Here is a 15,065-nt window from a genome sequence, read left to right as displayed (position 1 = left end):
CTTCTCCAGCTGTTTTAATTTGCCTCTTACACGAAAAAAACGGATGTATGCTCTTTAAATTAAACACCGGACTGGTGTCAGTTAACTCGAGGATAACCATCAGCTTAAACAATAGTTCTGTTACACAGAGTCAAAGAACTGCCACTTCAATGGAAAGGGGCACGCGTGAACAAAAGGGGCTCTGGTACCTTCCGTATTGTCTGGTTGTCAGACAGCTTGTTACCGCATTAAACCACACAGAGAGGTAATTTGTTTTTGAGCATTAAAATTCATATTTAAATTGGCCTATAATACAACTAAATGTAAATGGACACAGATTAAGCTAAATCCAAAAGTTTGAAATAAACGAAGAAAAAACGCGTATTTTACATTAAAAGAATGTATTCGATGGGTCCATATTTTTTAAAATAGCACCAACACATAATAATTATTATGACTATATCACGGTATCATTGCACATTGTGTATTAACAAAATACAGTAACTGAAATAACCTAATAACCTTAAACTCGCGTTTAAGCGAGTTGCTTTAACCTATTCACCGATTACGTTTATTGCTCAGTGAACATCAGTCGATGTGGCGAAATATTTGCCTTGATCAGCATTTCAGAACCTGATGAGACCAGCACTTGCCCTGGGTGGCCCCGCGTGAGGGCCCCTCGCGCCCTTATTAGCGTACTCACCTAGTAGACTAGAGCGATTCTTTTGGAACACCGCCCTTGTTTAGAATTTAAGAAATGTTCATTTCTGTAATTTGCGTAAATAACATTTAGAGGTAAATCATTTACGCAAACCGCCCGATAAACTTATCATATTGAAACACTGTGCACTCTCACAAGGCAGATATAATCAAGTGAGGTGTTAATAGGCTACGGTAGCTCCTGTTTAGCGTGCTTTGTAAAAAATTTAAAAAAACGTACATAGTGGTACCAACAACTAACACAAATAGAAAAACAAATTGGTAATAGAACTACTAAAATTAATAATAATAATTACATTACATGTTATTTCGCTAACGCTACACAGCTACACAGGGGATCGAACCACAGTTTGCCCAAATGCCCAGTAATAATAATAATAATAATAATAATAATAATAATAATAATTATTATTATTATTATTATTATTATTACGGAAATGCTAATCAGGAAATTGCTGTTATCTTTATATATGCAACATTTAATTCTGAGACCTCAACAATCAGTAATGACCAGTGGCTAAAAACTGACCAAGGAGGGCTGTTTGGCAAGTCTCCCCAATTCTGACCTCTATATTTTATATTTTATATGTGAATAAAATTAGAATTTTGCTTTTACTAGGTAACAAAATATATTGTGATCAGAATGAAAAATTGAGACATTTCCCACTTTTTTTTGTGCTCATACTATGCCTTAGTAACTTTTATGTCATTATTGTTTTCAGGTATTATATTCCCATGGGGAAAGCCAAATAACTGTGAAGAGACAGATGGCAATTGACCATATATATATATATATATATACACTCACCTAGCACTTTATTAGGAACATTTTGACTTTTTTACACCTAATTATTCATGCGATCTAATCAGCCAATTGTGTGGCAGCAGTGCAATGCATACAATCATGTAGATATGGGTCAGGAGCTACAGTTAATGTTCATATCTACCATCAGAATGGGGAAAAAATGTGATTTAAGTGAATGATTGTTGGTGGCAGACAGGGTGGTTTGAGTATCTCAGAAACTGCTGATCTCCTGGGATTTTCACGTACACTAGTCTCTAGAGTTAGCAAAGAATGGTGCAAAACCCTCATAACTTCATAACTGTTAATGAGAGACGTCAGAGGAGAATGACCAGACTGGTCAAAGCTGACAGGAAGGTGACAGTAATGGAAATAACCACACATTACAACAGTGGTATGCAGAAGAGCATCTCTGAACATACAACGCATCATAACCCTATGTGGATAGGCTATAGCAGTAGTCTAAAAAATAAGTCTAATAAATACCTAATAAAGTGAGTGTATATTTATGGAATGGTTGAAACTTGCCAGGAAGAGGACACAAGTGCACATTGTCCCCATGGATGGTGAGGAAGATAGTGAGGGAGTCCATATGGAACCCAAGGATCACAGTTTAACAGTTGCAGGGATTGGTTGCATCATACGGTTACCAAGTCCCAAAAAGAACAATAAAATGGCACCTCCATACCAAGAAACCCTATGAAGACAGTCCTTACTGACCACAATAAACAAAACCAAGCATCTAGAGTTTGCTAAAACTCAATGGAATTATGACTGGACGAGATTGCCATGGTCAGATGAAACCATGTTTTGGCCATACACACCATCAACATGTTTGGTGGTAAAAGAAGAATGCATACAGGCAGAAGCAGCTCATACCTGCTGGTGGTGGGTCATGGTGGTGGGTCATTGATGTTTTGGAGTTGTTTTGTTGCCAGTGGTCCAGGGACACTATTAAAGATCAGTGGCACAACTAATTCAACAAAGTACCAGGAAATTTTGGCAGAAAATGTGGTTGTCTCTGCTAGGAAGCTGAGACTTGGTTGTAGGTAGATTGTCCCACAGGACAATGACTCCAAACATACATCAAAATCCACACAGAAATGGTGAAGTGAAAACAACGTTCATGTTGTTTTCACTTAACACAGACACTAGTTATTATTTATTTTTAGTTTTATTGGTGCATAACTTTATTCTAAAGTCTTGCTATATTGGACATGGGAACATGTACCTTCATATATTGTGTGTTTATTGTGATAAAAATATACAGTATATGGGAGGATTCAAAGTGAGATTCCTCAAAACCCTTGGGAGATCTGAAGTATAAGTGTAATATCACACCCATATTGACAGACAATGAAGCATGATGTAATGTCAATTTTTGCGTCAAACTGTTATTTTATCATGCTCTGTATTTTGTTGTTCTGCAAGCAGAACCTTTTGTCAGATTAACCTCTTTGTAACACTAATAATATAATAATATAATCATCCTAGCCTGCACTCCTCATCCTCGCCTGCACTGTCTCCCCAGGCTGGAAATCATAAAGGATGGGTGACTGGAGCTTTCTGGGGCGGCTGCTGGAGAACGCACAGGAACATTCGACGGTGATCGGCAAGGTGTGGCTGACGGTCCTCTTCATCTTCAGGATCCTGGTCCTGGGGGCGGCGGCCGAGGACGTGTGGGGCGACGAGCAGTCGGACTTTACCTGCAACACCCAGCAGCCCGGGTGCGAGAACGTCTGCTACGACGAGGCCTTCCCCATCTCCCACATCCGCTTCTGGGTGCTGCAGATCATCTTCGTCTCCACGCCCACCCTCATCTACCTGGGCCACGTGCTGCACATCGTCCGCATGGAGGAGAAGCGGAAGGAGAGGGAGGAGGAGCTGCGGAAGATCCGGCTGCAGCGGGAAAAGGAGCTCCTCTTGAAGAACGGGGGTGGTGGCAAGAAGGAGAGGCTGCCGATCAGAGACGAGCACGGGAAAATCCGCATCAGGGGCGCCCTGCTGCGCACCTACGTGTTCAACATCATTTTCAAGACACTGTTCGAGGTGGGCTTCATCCTGGGCCAGTACTTCCTCTACGGCTTCCAGCTGCGGCCGCTGTATAAGTGCGCCCGCTGGCCCTGCCCCAATACAGTAGACTGCTTCATCTCCAGGCCCACGGAGAAGACCATTTTCATCCTATTTATGCTTGTGGTGGCTTGCGTGTCCCTTTTGCTGAATTTGTTAGAGATCTATCACCTGGGATGGAAGAAGGTCAAGCAGGGCATGACCAACGAGTGTGCACTGCCCTGCCCTGACCCAGAGTCTGAGCCCGATCCTGCTGCCCCAATCCCCGTCCCGAGAACTGCGCCCCATATCCACTGCTACCCACCCAACTACACGGACATGACTGTGGCAGAGAGCGGGGTGTACCCATCACCAGTGGGGCCCATGGCTGACTTCAAAATGGAGGACCCACAGGACCTGATCTCCTCCTTCTACACCAGCAACAACAACAACAGCCACCAGCAGCAACAGGCCTCGGAGCAGAACTGGGCCAACCGGGCCACTGAAAGGCTGCTGACTCTGGAGAGGAAGCCCAAATCCCCCTGCCCCTCCAAACCCTCTTCCTCCCCCTCGTCCCCCTCCCCAAATCCCTCTCCCATCTCTGATTGCAGTATCCATAGTGACCAGCCACAGCAGCAGCCACCAGCCAAGGACGACGGCGAGCAGTTACCGCCAGACAAGGGCTGTGTCACCACCTTGGTGGAGATGCATGAGGCGCCCCTGGTTGCCATGGATACCCGGCGACTGAGTCGGGCCAGCAAGACCAGTAGCGTCAGGGCCAGACCAAATGACCTGGCCATCTAGCCCCCATCCCCCACCCCACCTACCCCCACCGTTACCCCACCATCTCCCTTTTATATATGTTAATATATATATAAAACTATATTAAGAAATTGAAGAATGAAATACCAGCAGTGGTGTGAGACAGGGCACTGGAACTGGGATGCTCTCGGTATAAATCTGTAAACAGCGAGACGTGAACCGCAGTGCAATCGGTGAGTTGTAGCGTATCCTCGACAGGTTTGTTGCTCTTTAAATGCAAGTGTTCTTCCTGTTGGCATTGATGTGGTGGAGAGGAAGGAGTCTGAGAGGGATACAGACCATACAGATAAAAGGCTAGATGGGTTGCCAGGTTGGCTGCATGCATGCGGCAGCATTCATTCCAGCTAAATTTTTATTTTATTTTATAATTTCCAAGTGTTCTTGGTATGTGATGAAATTCTAGAGACACACTCGTGTTATTTTATTATTATTTTGTTTATTTCTTTCTTTTAAGTAATTGACACTAGATCTCCAGATTTTGAGGGTTTTTTTCTTCTCTCAGGGCTGGTAGGCCGAAGCAAAAAATGTTGTGATCAATGTGGGTCTCTCTTTGCAGCAGCATTAGGCCATCCATTTCAGATGTTAAAGACTTAACCCTAACCATAACCCTGCTACATATGAAGTGTGGGTGAGGTTCTGGCCCAACTGAGGAGATCCTGTCTGGTTAATGTTTTGAAATGGGTTTGTTGCCAAGGCTGGGCAAAGAGCAAGATGAGCAGGAGGAAGAGCTTATGATGAAGGTCCTAATGACTCTCCCACAGTGAAGGCTGCTTGTAGACTACGCAGAGTACCTGGGTGTGAGATGGTATGAGGCACTGATGCTGTGGCTGATGATTTCTATCAGTTCATCTATGCTGTCTTGGCATGCTGCCTCGGCAATTAACCTTTCATCATTTCAAGGTTAATTGCCTTGAAAAATAGGGTGTCATCTTATAATCAGTAAGAATAGCTTGGAAATAGTTATATAGATATTTACAGAATATAAATATATTATTTCAATAAAATGACCGCCAAATAATGGCGCTGTTTGCAGTGCTGTTGATACATGTTCTACGTGTAACATGATACATCAGCATTGGGAGACTAGAGACAAGTGTCGGTACCTTTGGTTTTAGGCTAGCCAGGATGGTTGCATATAAGGAAATACCTTTTTAGTCTGTTATTGAAATATTTCAGTGAAATAATGTGCATTTTCTTATTTATTCCTGCCAAATAATACAAATAATGTATCATTATATGCAGTTATCTATACTGCATCTTAATTTCAATGTTTGTTTTTTTCCTTTCACATTCAGGAAATAGATACCAGTATATGGAAGGACCCCTTTAATGTTTCTTTTCTCCAAATGTAGTTAAAATCTGTCAATGTGAACCTACAACTCACTGATTCACCAACAGGTCTGCATGTTCATCCTGTCTTGATTTTATCCACAGTCAACCAGTCACTGGACCCTTAGCCAGAAGCAGCAGTCAACTGACCTCTTCATAGAACTGAAAACCAATCACTGAACTCCTCACAGAACTGCAAACCATTTACTGATCCCTTCACAAACATTACATTTATTACATTAATGGCATTTGGCAGACGCCCTTATCCAGAGCGACGTACAGTTGATTAGACTAAGCAGGAGACAATCCACCCCTGGAGCAGTGTAGGGTTGTGACCTTTCTCAAAGGCCCAACGACTGTGCAGATCTCATTGTGGCTACACTGGAATTAGAACCACTGACCTTGCTTGTCCCAGTCATGTACCTTAACCACAACGCTACAGGCCACCCTCAGTGTATCAGTAACCTATTCACAAAATTGACTAAGTGTATTACAGGGTCAGCGACGAGATGCTAAATAAATCAGTGTTAATCTCAAGATGAAAGAAAGGGTAATTTACAGACAAAATAAAAAAAGATCTTTAAAAATCATATACAGTGCAGTCCATAAATATTTGGACAGTTGGCTTCTCAGCTGTTTCTGATTAGTCAGGAGTATTCAGTTGCTTCCATAGTGCTGGGAAACTTTCAGTCAAGGAAGCCATTATGAGTCAGAGAAATAATAATAAAAAAACAGCCAAACAATGGACTTAATGAAACAAATTGCTTGGAATGTCATTAAGAAGAAAGAGAGCACTAGTATGTTCTTGTGATCATTGACTTGCTGTGGGAGGAGGCACTTGACTTAACTTGAGCCAATAAGATGCTTCTTTACTCTTGAGAATTCATTCTGCTGCTGTTTTCAGCAGTGATGTTATCAATGAAGGCAAGTGAGCCAGCAACTCTGGCAGTCATACATGCCTAGACAATAACACCCCTACCACCATGTTTCACAGATGAGAGAGGGGGGTGCTTTGGTTCTGGGGTAGTAACTTTAAGCCTCCACATTTTGCTCTTGCCATCACTGTGATACAAGTCAATCTTGGTCTCATCTGTTCACAAGACCTTTTTCCAGAACTCTGTAGGCTCTTTTAGGTACTTCTTAGCAAACTGGAACTTGATCATCCTGTTTTTGCAGCTAATAAATAGTTTGCATCTTGCAGTGTAGCCTCTGTAGATATGCTTGTGAAGTCTTCTGAGGAGAGTAGTCACTGACACATCCATGCCTGCCTCCTGAAGTTTTTTGGGGGTTTTGTTCATTATGCCAAGAATTCTTAAGCCATCTACTGTAGAGGTCTTCCTTAGCCTACCAGCCCCTGTCTCTGACTGTTTTTTCTTATTTCTCAGCCTCATAATAGCTTCTCTGTCTGTCAATGGTACAACTCTGGTCCTTATGTTGACAACCACCAATAACAGACTAAAAGTCTAGAATCAAGACAAGATACTGAAAGCTGTTTTTTTATACCTGCATTAAGGAAGCAATTGAATACACCGGACTAATCAGAAACAGCTGAGGAACCAACTGTCCAATTTATTTTGCCACTCTAAAATGGGGGGTCTATATATAAATTGGGATGTAATTCCGACATGGATCACCCGATATGGATGTAAATACCCTGCAATTAAAGGTTACAGTCTGCATATTAACATTATATGCATTGTTTCATTTCAAATCAGTGGAGTACAGAAATTGAACCACTGTCCAAATACTTACAGACTGCACTGTATATTTGGCTTTAGTGCCAAGAATTATGAACATATAAATGGAAAGACTGGTTTTGCAGTTTAAGATAATCCGTGGAAATAAACATACACATACCTGCATATTGACATATGCAAACAATTATTAGGTATTTATTAGACTTATTATTTGCCTTATTGGTCATCTGCTGTTGCAGCCCATCCCCTTCAAAGTCCAATATGTTGTGTGTTCAGAGATGCTCCAGGGACTGTTGCGTGTGAAAATCTCAGGATCCATTTTGTCCCCATTATGTTTGGCCAGATCAATGACTGAACCTCTTGGGTTATGTCAGCGTGCAGAACATGATTGGCATTCATGGGCTGGTGTACAGGTTTCCCAATAAAGTGGTCACTGAGGGCATGTTACCTCTGTATGTAAAAAATGCAAGAGGACTGTGGATGGAATGCAAGGGATGAATGAGCTTTTCACCTGTCATGCTGTTTACCATGTTTTTTGTGCAGAGATTTCAGGTCCTCTTCTGCGCCACAGGTCGGAGCTCCGCCCAAAGCCTCTGGGCGTTGTGATTCCAGGCCCTGCTGTGAATTTTTATTCTTTTGAGAAGAAAAAAACTCAATCCAACCAAAGAGTGGAAGATGAAGAGGAGAATTACACACATTATATATTTTGCTAATCTTTAAAAAAAGGCAATACAACTGCAAAGTATTTGGGAGAAGAGTGATTTGAGATGATCAAGCTGTGGTCACCAGCAGTAGAAAATGATGAATTTGTGCAGACAATGGATGCTGTTGATTCATGATTGCCCTGTCTTTTGTCTGCCATAGTGACATTCAACAACTGATCAGCTCTGTGTCTAAAAATCCTATACGATGGAACCACCCCCACAGCCTGGACTGCAAATCAATCATTTAAAAAAAGTTTAGTTAGCTCACTATATAAGGATACATATTTTTATGTTTTGGTGATTTATTCTCATCAGCAAACTCTTTATTTTAAATATATGATCTGTCTGAAAAGACAGATTTTCTTGCCATCATAAACACAACAGTACATTTTTTAGCCACCACATAGTTACTGTGGAGAATATTATGTACACAGTTTTATATGTGACACCTAAAATCTCAGTATTATTTTTAAAGTGTTATTTTTAATAGTAATTTTAAAGTAATAAAGAAAATAACTAGGGGCAATTTGCTTAATTGTAGTCAGTAAGAAAATGACATATGCATATGCACTGTCTTCCATCTTATAGATGCAAAATGTAATGCCTATCATTAATGATTATTTATTATATACATATTTATTATTTCAGATAGACTATGAAAAATAAACTGTGAAAAATATTGACTATTGCACATATGCAAGGCAAAACAGTTCAAGATACTTTCAGTTAGATGGGAGGCTTTGCACATCTTTGTTCATAATGGTACCACATTTGCAAAAAAGAAAAAATGTCACTTTCCCAGATGTCCCAGCTGTATGTTACTTTTATTTTAAAATATTTTAATGTATGCAAAAAGGAAAATACCAAAAAAGTGTGTTATTTTGGCAGGAGAGAGACTCTGCCAATGTTTTTAAATATTAATATAGTAAAATATCTTAAAAGCAAATACAGTAGCTCTTAATATTAAAGACAGGTTTATGAAATAGAAAATCTGATAACAATTTTAAGTTACTTATTTGTTCAGTTTAGGACAACTGTCAAAAGTTTTGTTAATTAAAAAAAATAAAAAAACAAACAAAAATAATAAAGGCAGGGAGACTATGCTTTTCAGCTTCACCATCTGCAGTGCCATGGCAGGCTGCTGCCAGTGTTCAATGTTGAATGTTATGCGTTTGCTTTGGTAGGAAGCTGCACCCAACCTCACCCCCATTAGCAGCACAGTATTGAACATAAATTTATTGAATCCCAGGGGCTGATGTCGAAGCCTCACCTACACAAAGACGCACGGTCACTTGTGCCACTCCTGCAAGAGCACTACCCCAGGGGCTGCTTGTAGGAACATACCCAAGTTGTGTTGTGGACTTGCTGAGATCTCTGAGTCGGGGTGTAGATCCATAATTCACAATCTCGTTCCAGTGCTGTCTTAAGAGACGTGCCTTCCATATAAATAATTTGATTTTGATTTTGTAAGGACAAGTTGATGTAAATGTTAATTTACCTCAAATGTTTACAAAACTGTTACGAAATAAATTTTTTGTACAATAATCACTGTTACTTATTTTGCTATTGTTTATTTTTTTATTATTTTTTTTGGTGATGCGGTAATTCATTTTACCAGATACAATAACTGCATTCCAGGGCTGAGGTGATTTCCATTCCAATTCTTTCAATTCAGGAAATTAATTTAAATTAAACGAATTAACTTTATTAAACAATAATCTTTAGGCCTATTTTCATTAATTGGTAAACTACCGGAACATCTGCTTTGTTATTAAATTAAAGTAATGACTGGAAATTGCAATGGCAACAAAGTATGGCTGCCAACGTTGTGGGCAGCAATGTGCGTGGATGTCGGCTAATGCGATGTTTCTCTCAGCCACCCGTCACAGTACAGAAATGAAATGATCAGTGTAATCGCACTGACTGAAAAGTAGAAATTTAAACATCTGCCAAGGGAACTAGTTGATCAATACACGGGTAAATTTAATGTTCAGTTTGTAAATGAAGTCTACCTCTCTTCCATGCTTAAATGTAATCTCCATTTTCGTATCGAGGTGACTTTAGCGTTTTGTCTGGAGTAACTGTTAAATTGAGTAAATCCCGGAACTTCGCCCTCCATTTAAGTTTAAACTAGTAAATGTGCTAATGCAAATTAGGCTACTGCAGATGTTAAAGTGAAACCGTTTAAATAGTGGTTACGGTACATGACTGGGACCCACAAGGTCGGCAGTTCGATCCTCGGTGTAGCCATAATAATAAACGTTTTTCTCCATTTAAAAATTTTGTTGAAGTGAACATTCCATTCGTTAAATGAAAAAATATCGCTAAAATGTGTTCTTAAATGTGAAAATTCGTAAATAGAACGTTCGTAAATCGAGGTATAAGTGTATTACACTATTTCTGGTTATATTAATTTAGGTAGCTAGCTAACATTAGCTAACTAGGTAGTTTGCTTTCATAAGGTGACGTTATCGATAACGTTAGCTAGCTAGTTTTCTTACACAAGGACGTTATAGTTTATTTTATTTTGGCTAGCTAGCTAGCAGAAATTATTATTGGATAATTCAGCGTCCTTAGCTTATCTATCGATAGTTGATATAATAAGTTAGCTTACTGTAAATTCAGTCTCCCAAGATGAGTGTGTATCATGTAGGTAGTTATGGTAACAAAGAAGTTCATTTCCTGAACTGAATTGCAGCTGATCCAAAGTTTACTGTGCACATTAGATTTCTCCTGCTTACTGTTCACATTCACTTCAACACTGTGCGTGTGTGTATCTCTGTGTGTTTGTTCCCAGTGTCTAGCTGTGGTATCTCTGTGTGTTTGTTCTCTGTGTCCGGCTGTGGTATCTCTGTGTGTTTGTTCTCTGTGTCTGCTGGCTGTGTTATCTCTGTGTGTTTGTTCTCTGTGTCTGGTTGTGTTATCTATGTGTGTTTGTTCTCTGTGTCTGCCTGTGTTATCTATGTGTGCTTGTACTCTGTGTCTGGTTGTGTTATCTATGTGTGTTTGTTCTCTGTGTCCGCCTGTGTTATCTATGTGTGTTTGTTCTCTGTGTTTAGCTGTGTTATATATGTGTGTGTTTGTTCCTGTGTCTAACTGTGTTATATCTGTGTTTGTTCTGGCTGTGTTATATCTGTGTGTTTGTTCTCTGTATTTAGTTGTGTTATATCTGTGTGTTTGTTCCTGTGTCTGGCTGTGTTATATCTGTGTGTTTGTGCTCTGTGTCTGGCTGTGAGAGGTGAAGGCAGGGACTATTTGGGTAAAAGTGGACAGATACCGGATGGGAATGGAGTTGTGTCTGGATCACAGGATTCACTCTGCATCTTTCAGTTCTAAACATGAGACAGTTCCCCCCCCCAGCATGAAGGGAAGCCTTTTAAAATGGTGAAGAAGTGAGACCGAGAGCGATGTTGCATGGGGGTCAGATCAATCTAGGAGCACGAGGCTTTGTGGACTGCTTCAGTTATACTGCACTGACACTGATAAACACTGGCCACTGGTCATCAGGTCACATATATCAGTGAGAACAGACAGGTATTGTGGCACAATAACTAGAGAATAAATACAATGCCAGCTGTGTTTTAAGTATACCTATTCCATTTTAATTACTCTTTCCTCATTTATTTCTTCCTGCTTGTGTGTGTGTGTGTGGGGGGGGGTGGCGGGGGGGGGGGGGGCGGTGGATTCATGTGCTGGTTCACAAAAAACTATTTAAAATAGAACTGACATCCATTATACTACCCAAGTCACAGCTCTACCTCTCCAGCTCTTCTTGTGTCTTTCTCCCACTCCCTGTTTTATAATTAAATGGCAACATACCGCATGATACAAAAAGGATTCATGGCACATTAGAGGCCATAATCACTGCCTATAGTCTGGCTTTTGCCTCTCCCTCTAGAGCGTCCTGCCCTGTTGCTGACACCAGCACTTTCATTATAGGCTTGAAAGGGCCAGGGATTCAACAGACAAAAAAAGTGTTTTTTTGTTTTTTTGAGGCAGGCAGATAGGACTGCTGTGGCTGTACATAAATGGGCCAAGTTTTTGGAATCAGGCCAACTACCAAGTGTGTGTGTATGAGAGAGAGAGAGAAAGAGAGAGAGGCTCCAATAGAGTCACTCCATCTTTAAGAGTGAATGTTTACTATATCTGTTGATCATTGATCATGAAGTCCTTTCGATTCCTGTATTTCATGTTATTACAATATGTCCGGAGTCCTAGTCCTGCTACTTCCTCCAGAGGGCATCATCTGTTTACACAACCCCACCCACTCCTCCAGTTCCTGTGCCCTAGCAAAGCAAGGACCTAAGAACTTGCTGCTCCAGAGTGCTACGATTGTAACCAAGGTGGTTAACCGATTGCTCTCTGTTCTTCAAGCTGCAAGCATCTATGCTCCCCACTAACTGTTCTAAAGTTACCTACATCATTTCTTTACTGACTGGTAAATCACTTTCCTGGGCAACATCCATCTGGGAACAGCAGACTCTGGCGTGCTCAAATTAGGAACTCTTCACAAGGAGATGAGGAGGGTCTAGGGGCGGCCTGTAGCATTAAGGTTAAGGTAAATGACTGGGACATGCAAGGTCGGTGGTTCTAATCCCGGTGTAGCCATAACAAGATCCGCACAGCCGTTGGGCCCTTGAGCAAGGCCCTTAACCCTGCATTGCTCCAGGGGAGGATTGTCTCCTTCTTAGTCTAATCAGCTGTACGTCGCTCTGGATGCCAAATGCCAATAATGTAATGTGTTCAATCATCCCATCAGTGGGCATGAAGCAGCCAATTAACTCTTCTGACTTCACCAGGATTCGTGCAGTGTTGCAGACTTCACCAATGAGTGTCACACCCTCGCTGCAGAGAGTCAGTGGAATACAGAGACTCCTTGCCACGTTTCATGGCATCTCTGAAGAAATCAAATATGAGATAGCATCCAGAGAGATGGTCAAGGACATTGAGTCCCTCATTGACATGTCTATGTAAGTAGATAATCGTTTCTGCATTTCCCTCACCTCCTGTTTCCAGGGGCTAGTTGCACCAGCTGTGAATAAGTAAGAACTAAGCCTAGTTGCTTCTGAGTTACAACTTAAGTAGTGTTAAGGTCGCACCATGCAACTGAATTGAGTATCTGCCTACTTGTGAACTAACTAGTAGCTAGTAAGCTTGTAGTGTGAGCTTTACATTCCAACTTAAGGGAGAACTTACTAAACACTGGTGCAACCCTACCCAGAGCTGCCACTGGATCGTCACCACCCGATTGCTGCTATCTTCCTGACTCCATCTTCTTCTGCCTTGGGAGAACCAGATTCTCCCAGCAAAAACAAGACTGCAGAGTGAGAGACAGGTGTTTACTGTGGAAAACCAGGCCACTTTTGTTCCTCATGTCCAGAGTTGTTGGGTAAAGCCACAACTCGTCCAGGCAGGGAGACCTGTGACGAGTCGGACCATCCCTCCCAAGTCTATGGTGTCTGGGATCCTGTTGCCAATCTCACTTCCCTAGGGGGGATTAGGCCCTTAAAGCCTTCATGGACTGGTGCTGCTGGCAACTAAATGGACATAGGCTTAGCCAGCCTTGCCCACCCGGTAACAGTCATTGTCCTAGATGGAAGATCCCACGGTTCTGGGTGCATTTGCCATCTAACTGCCCCCTGCAATTGTGTGTGGAAGGACAGCATCATGAAAAAATGCAGTTTCACCTCATCCATTCTCCAGAATTCCCCATGGGCCTTGGTTACCAGGTTAGCCTATCATAACCCAAGCCAATCATCTTAACTCCTGTAAAGCTTGGTGGGCACTTTGATTGCTTTGATTTTGTCCTCTCATATTGTTTTCAAGAACCAAAAGCCCTCTCAGGACAGTTTGACCCACCTTAATTGGAAAAGGAATTGGAACCCATCCTCTTGAGTTCCAGGACTGTGGCACCTAGGGAGTTCACTGGGGTACTAAGGCCATCATCAGGAGAGCACAATAGATGGAGGCAGACCCAGGTAATGCCCCACTGGGTCACCTTTCCATTCCTAATGCTGTGCTTTCTCACGTCTTCCAGGAAAAACCAGAATGCTAGAGTTCATTCAAAGTTGGTTTTGGTGGTCCACCATGGAGAGGGATGTACAGTACTTTGTTGCTACCTGTTCCATCTGTGGAACAAGAACCCCCGGTCACAACTTGAGGGTCTACTACATCCACTCTCTATTTCTAACTGCCCCTGGTGACACATCTCAGTGGACTTCATAACAGGTCTTCCTCCATTTCAGAGTAACACCATAATTTTAGTAATTGTTTCCCAAAGCCTCTTGAGATGCCCTTAGCTCGAAAATGCAGGGCTCCTGATCCAACATGTGTTCTGCTTGTTCAGTCTGCTTCTGGACATTGTCTCTGACCATGGTCCACAGTTGGAAGGCTCTCAGCATATTCATTGGAGCTACGGTCAGTCTTTCCTCAGGTTTCCACCCTGAGCCTAACAGCCAGTCGGACTCCTCCACAGGCATGTTCCCGTTTGAGTCGCAGTTCTGGTACCAGCCCCGACTGTTCCAGGCACAGGAGCCCAAGGTGGGGGTTCCATCTGCAGAGAGGGTCGTCCAATGCGGTCAGCGAACCTGGAGAGGAGAGCCCATTCTTTTAACCCTCTCTACCCGGGATCATCCCCTGCGGATGGAGTCCCACAAGCTGGTTCCTCAGTTCATTGGGCCCTTCGAGGTGTTGAGGAGGGACCTACCAAGGCCGATGGCCTACCAACTCCAGCTACCCCAGACTATGCAGATTAACCCCACGTTCCATGCCTCGTGGCTCCGGCCAGTGGCCATCAGTCCCCTGGCACCTCCGATGAGGCCACTGCCGGCTCCTTGCATCATAGACGGTGACAGTATCGCTTGTAGCACAACCTGAAAATAAGTTACCCAGACTCTGATGATGTTGATAGGTCACAGAAATCAGGAAGTCATGCAATGGCATGCAAAGGATAGGCAAATAACT

At 42.1% G+C, this 15,065-nt stretch overlaps 1 protein-coding gene across 1 annotated transcript; it reads left to right on the top strand.

The window, feature by feature from the left end:
- Positions 1–3,049: 3,049 nt before the first annotated feature.
- Positions 3,050–4,354, top strand: LOC133123355 (gap junction alpha-3 protein-like). Its single transcript, XM_061233756.1, has one exon. The coding sequence runs from the start codon at positions 3,050–3,052 to the stop codon at positions 4,352–4,354; it is 1,305 nt and encodes a 434-aa protein (XP_061089740.1).
- The last annotated feature ends 10,711 nt before the right edge of the window (positions 4,355–15,065 follow it).

Source organism: Conger conger, chromosome 3 (assembly GCF_963514075.1).
Source record: "Conger conger chromosome 3, fConCon1.1, whole genome shotgun sequence".
Taxonomy (NCBI): Eukaryota; Metazoa; Chordata; class Actinopteri; order Anguilliformes; family Congridae; genus Conger; species Conger conger.
The sequence above is the reverse complement of the archived record's forward strand: the minus strand, read 5'-3'. Positions and strand labels throughout refer to the sequence as shown.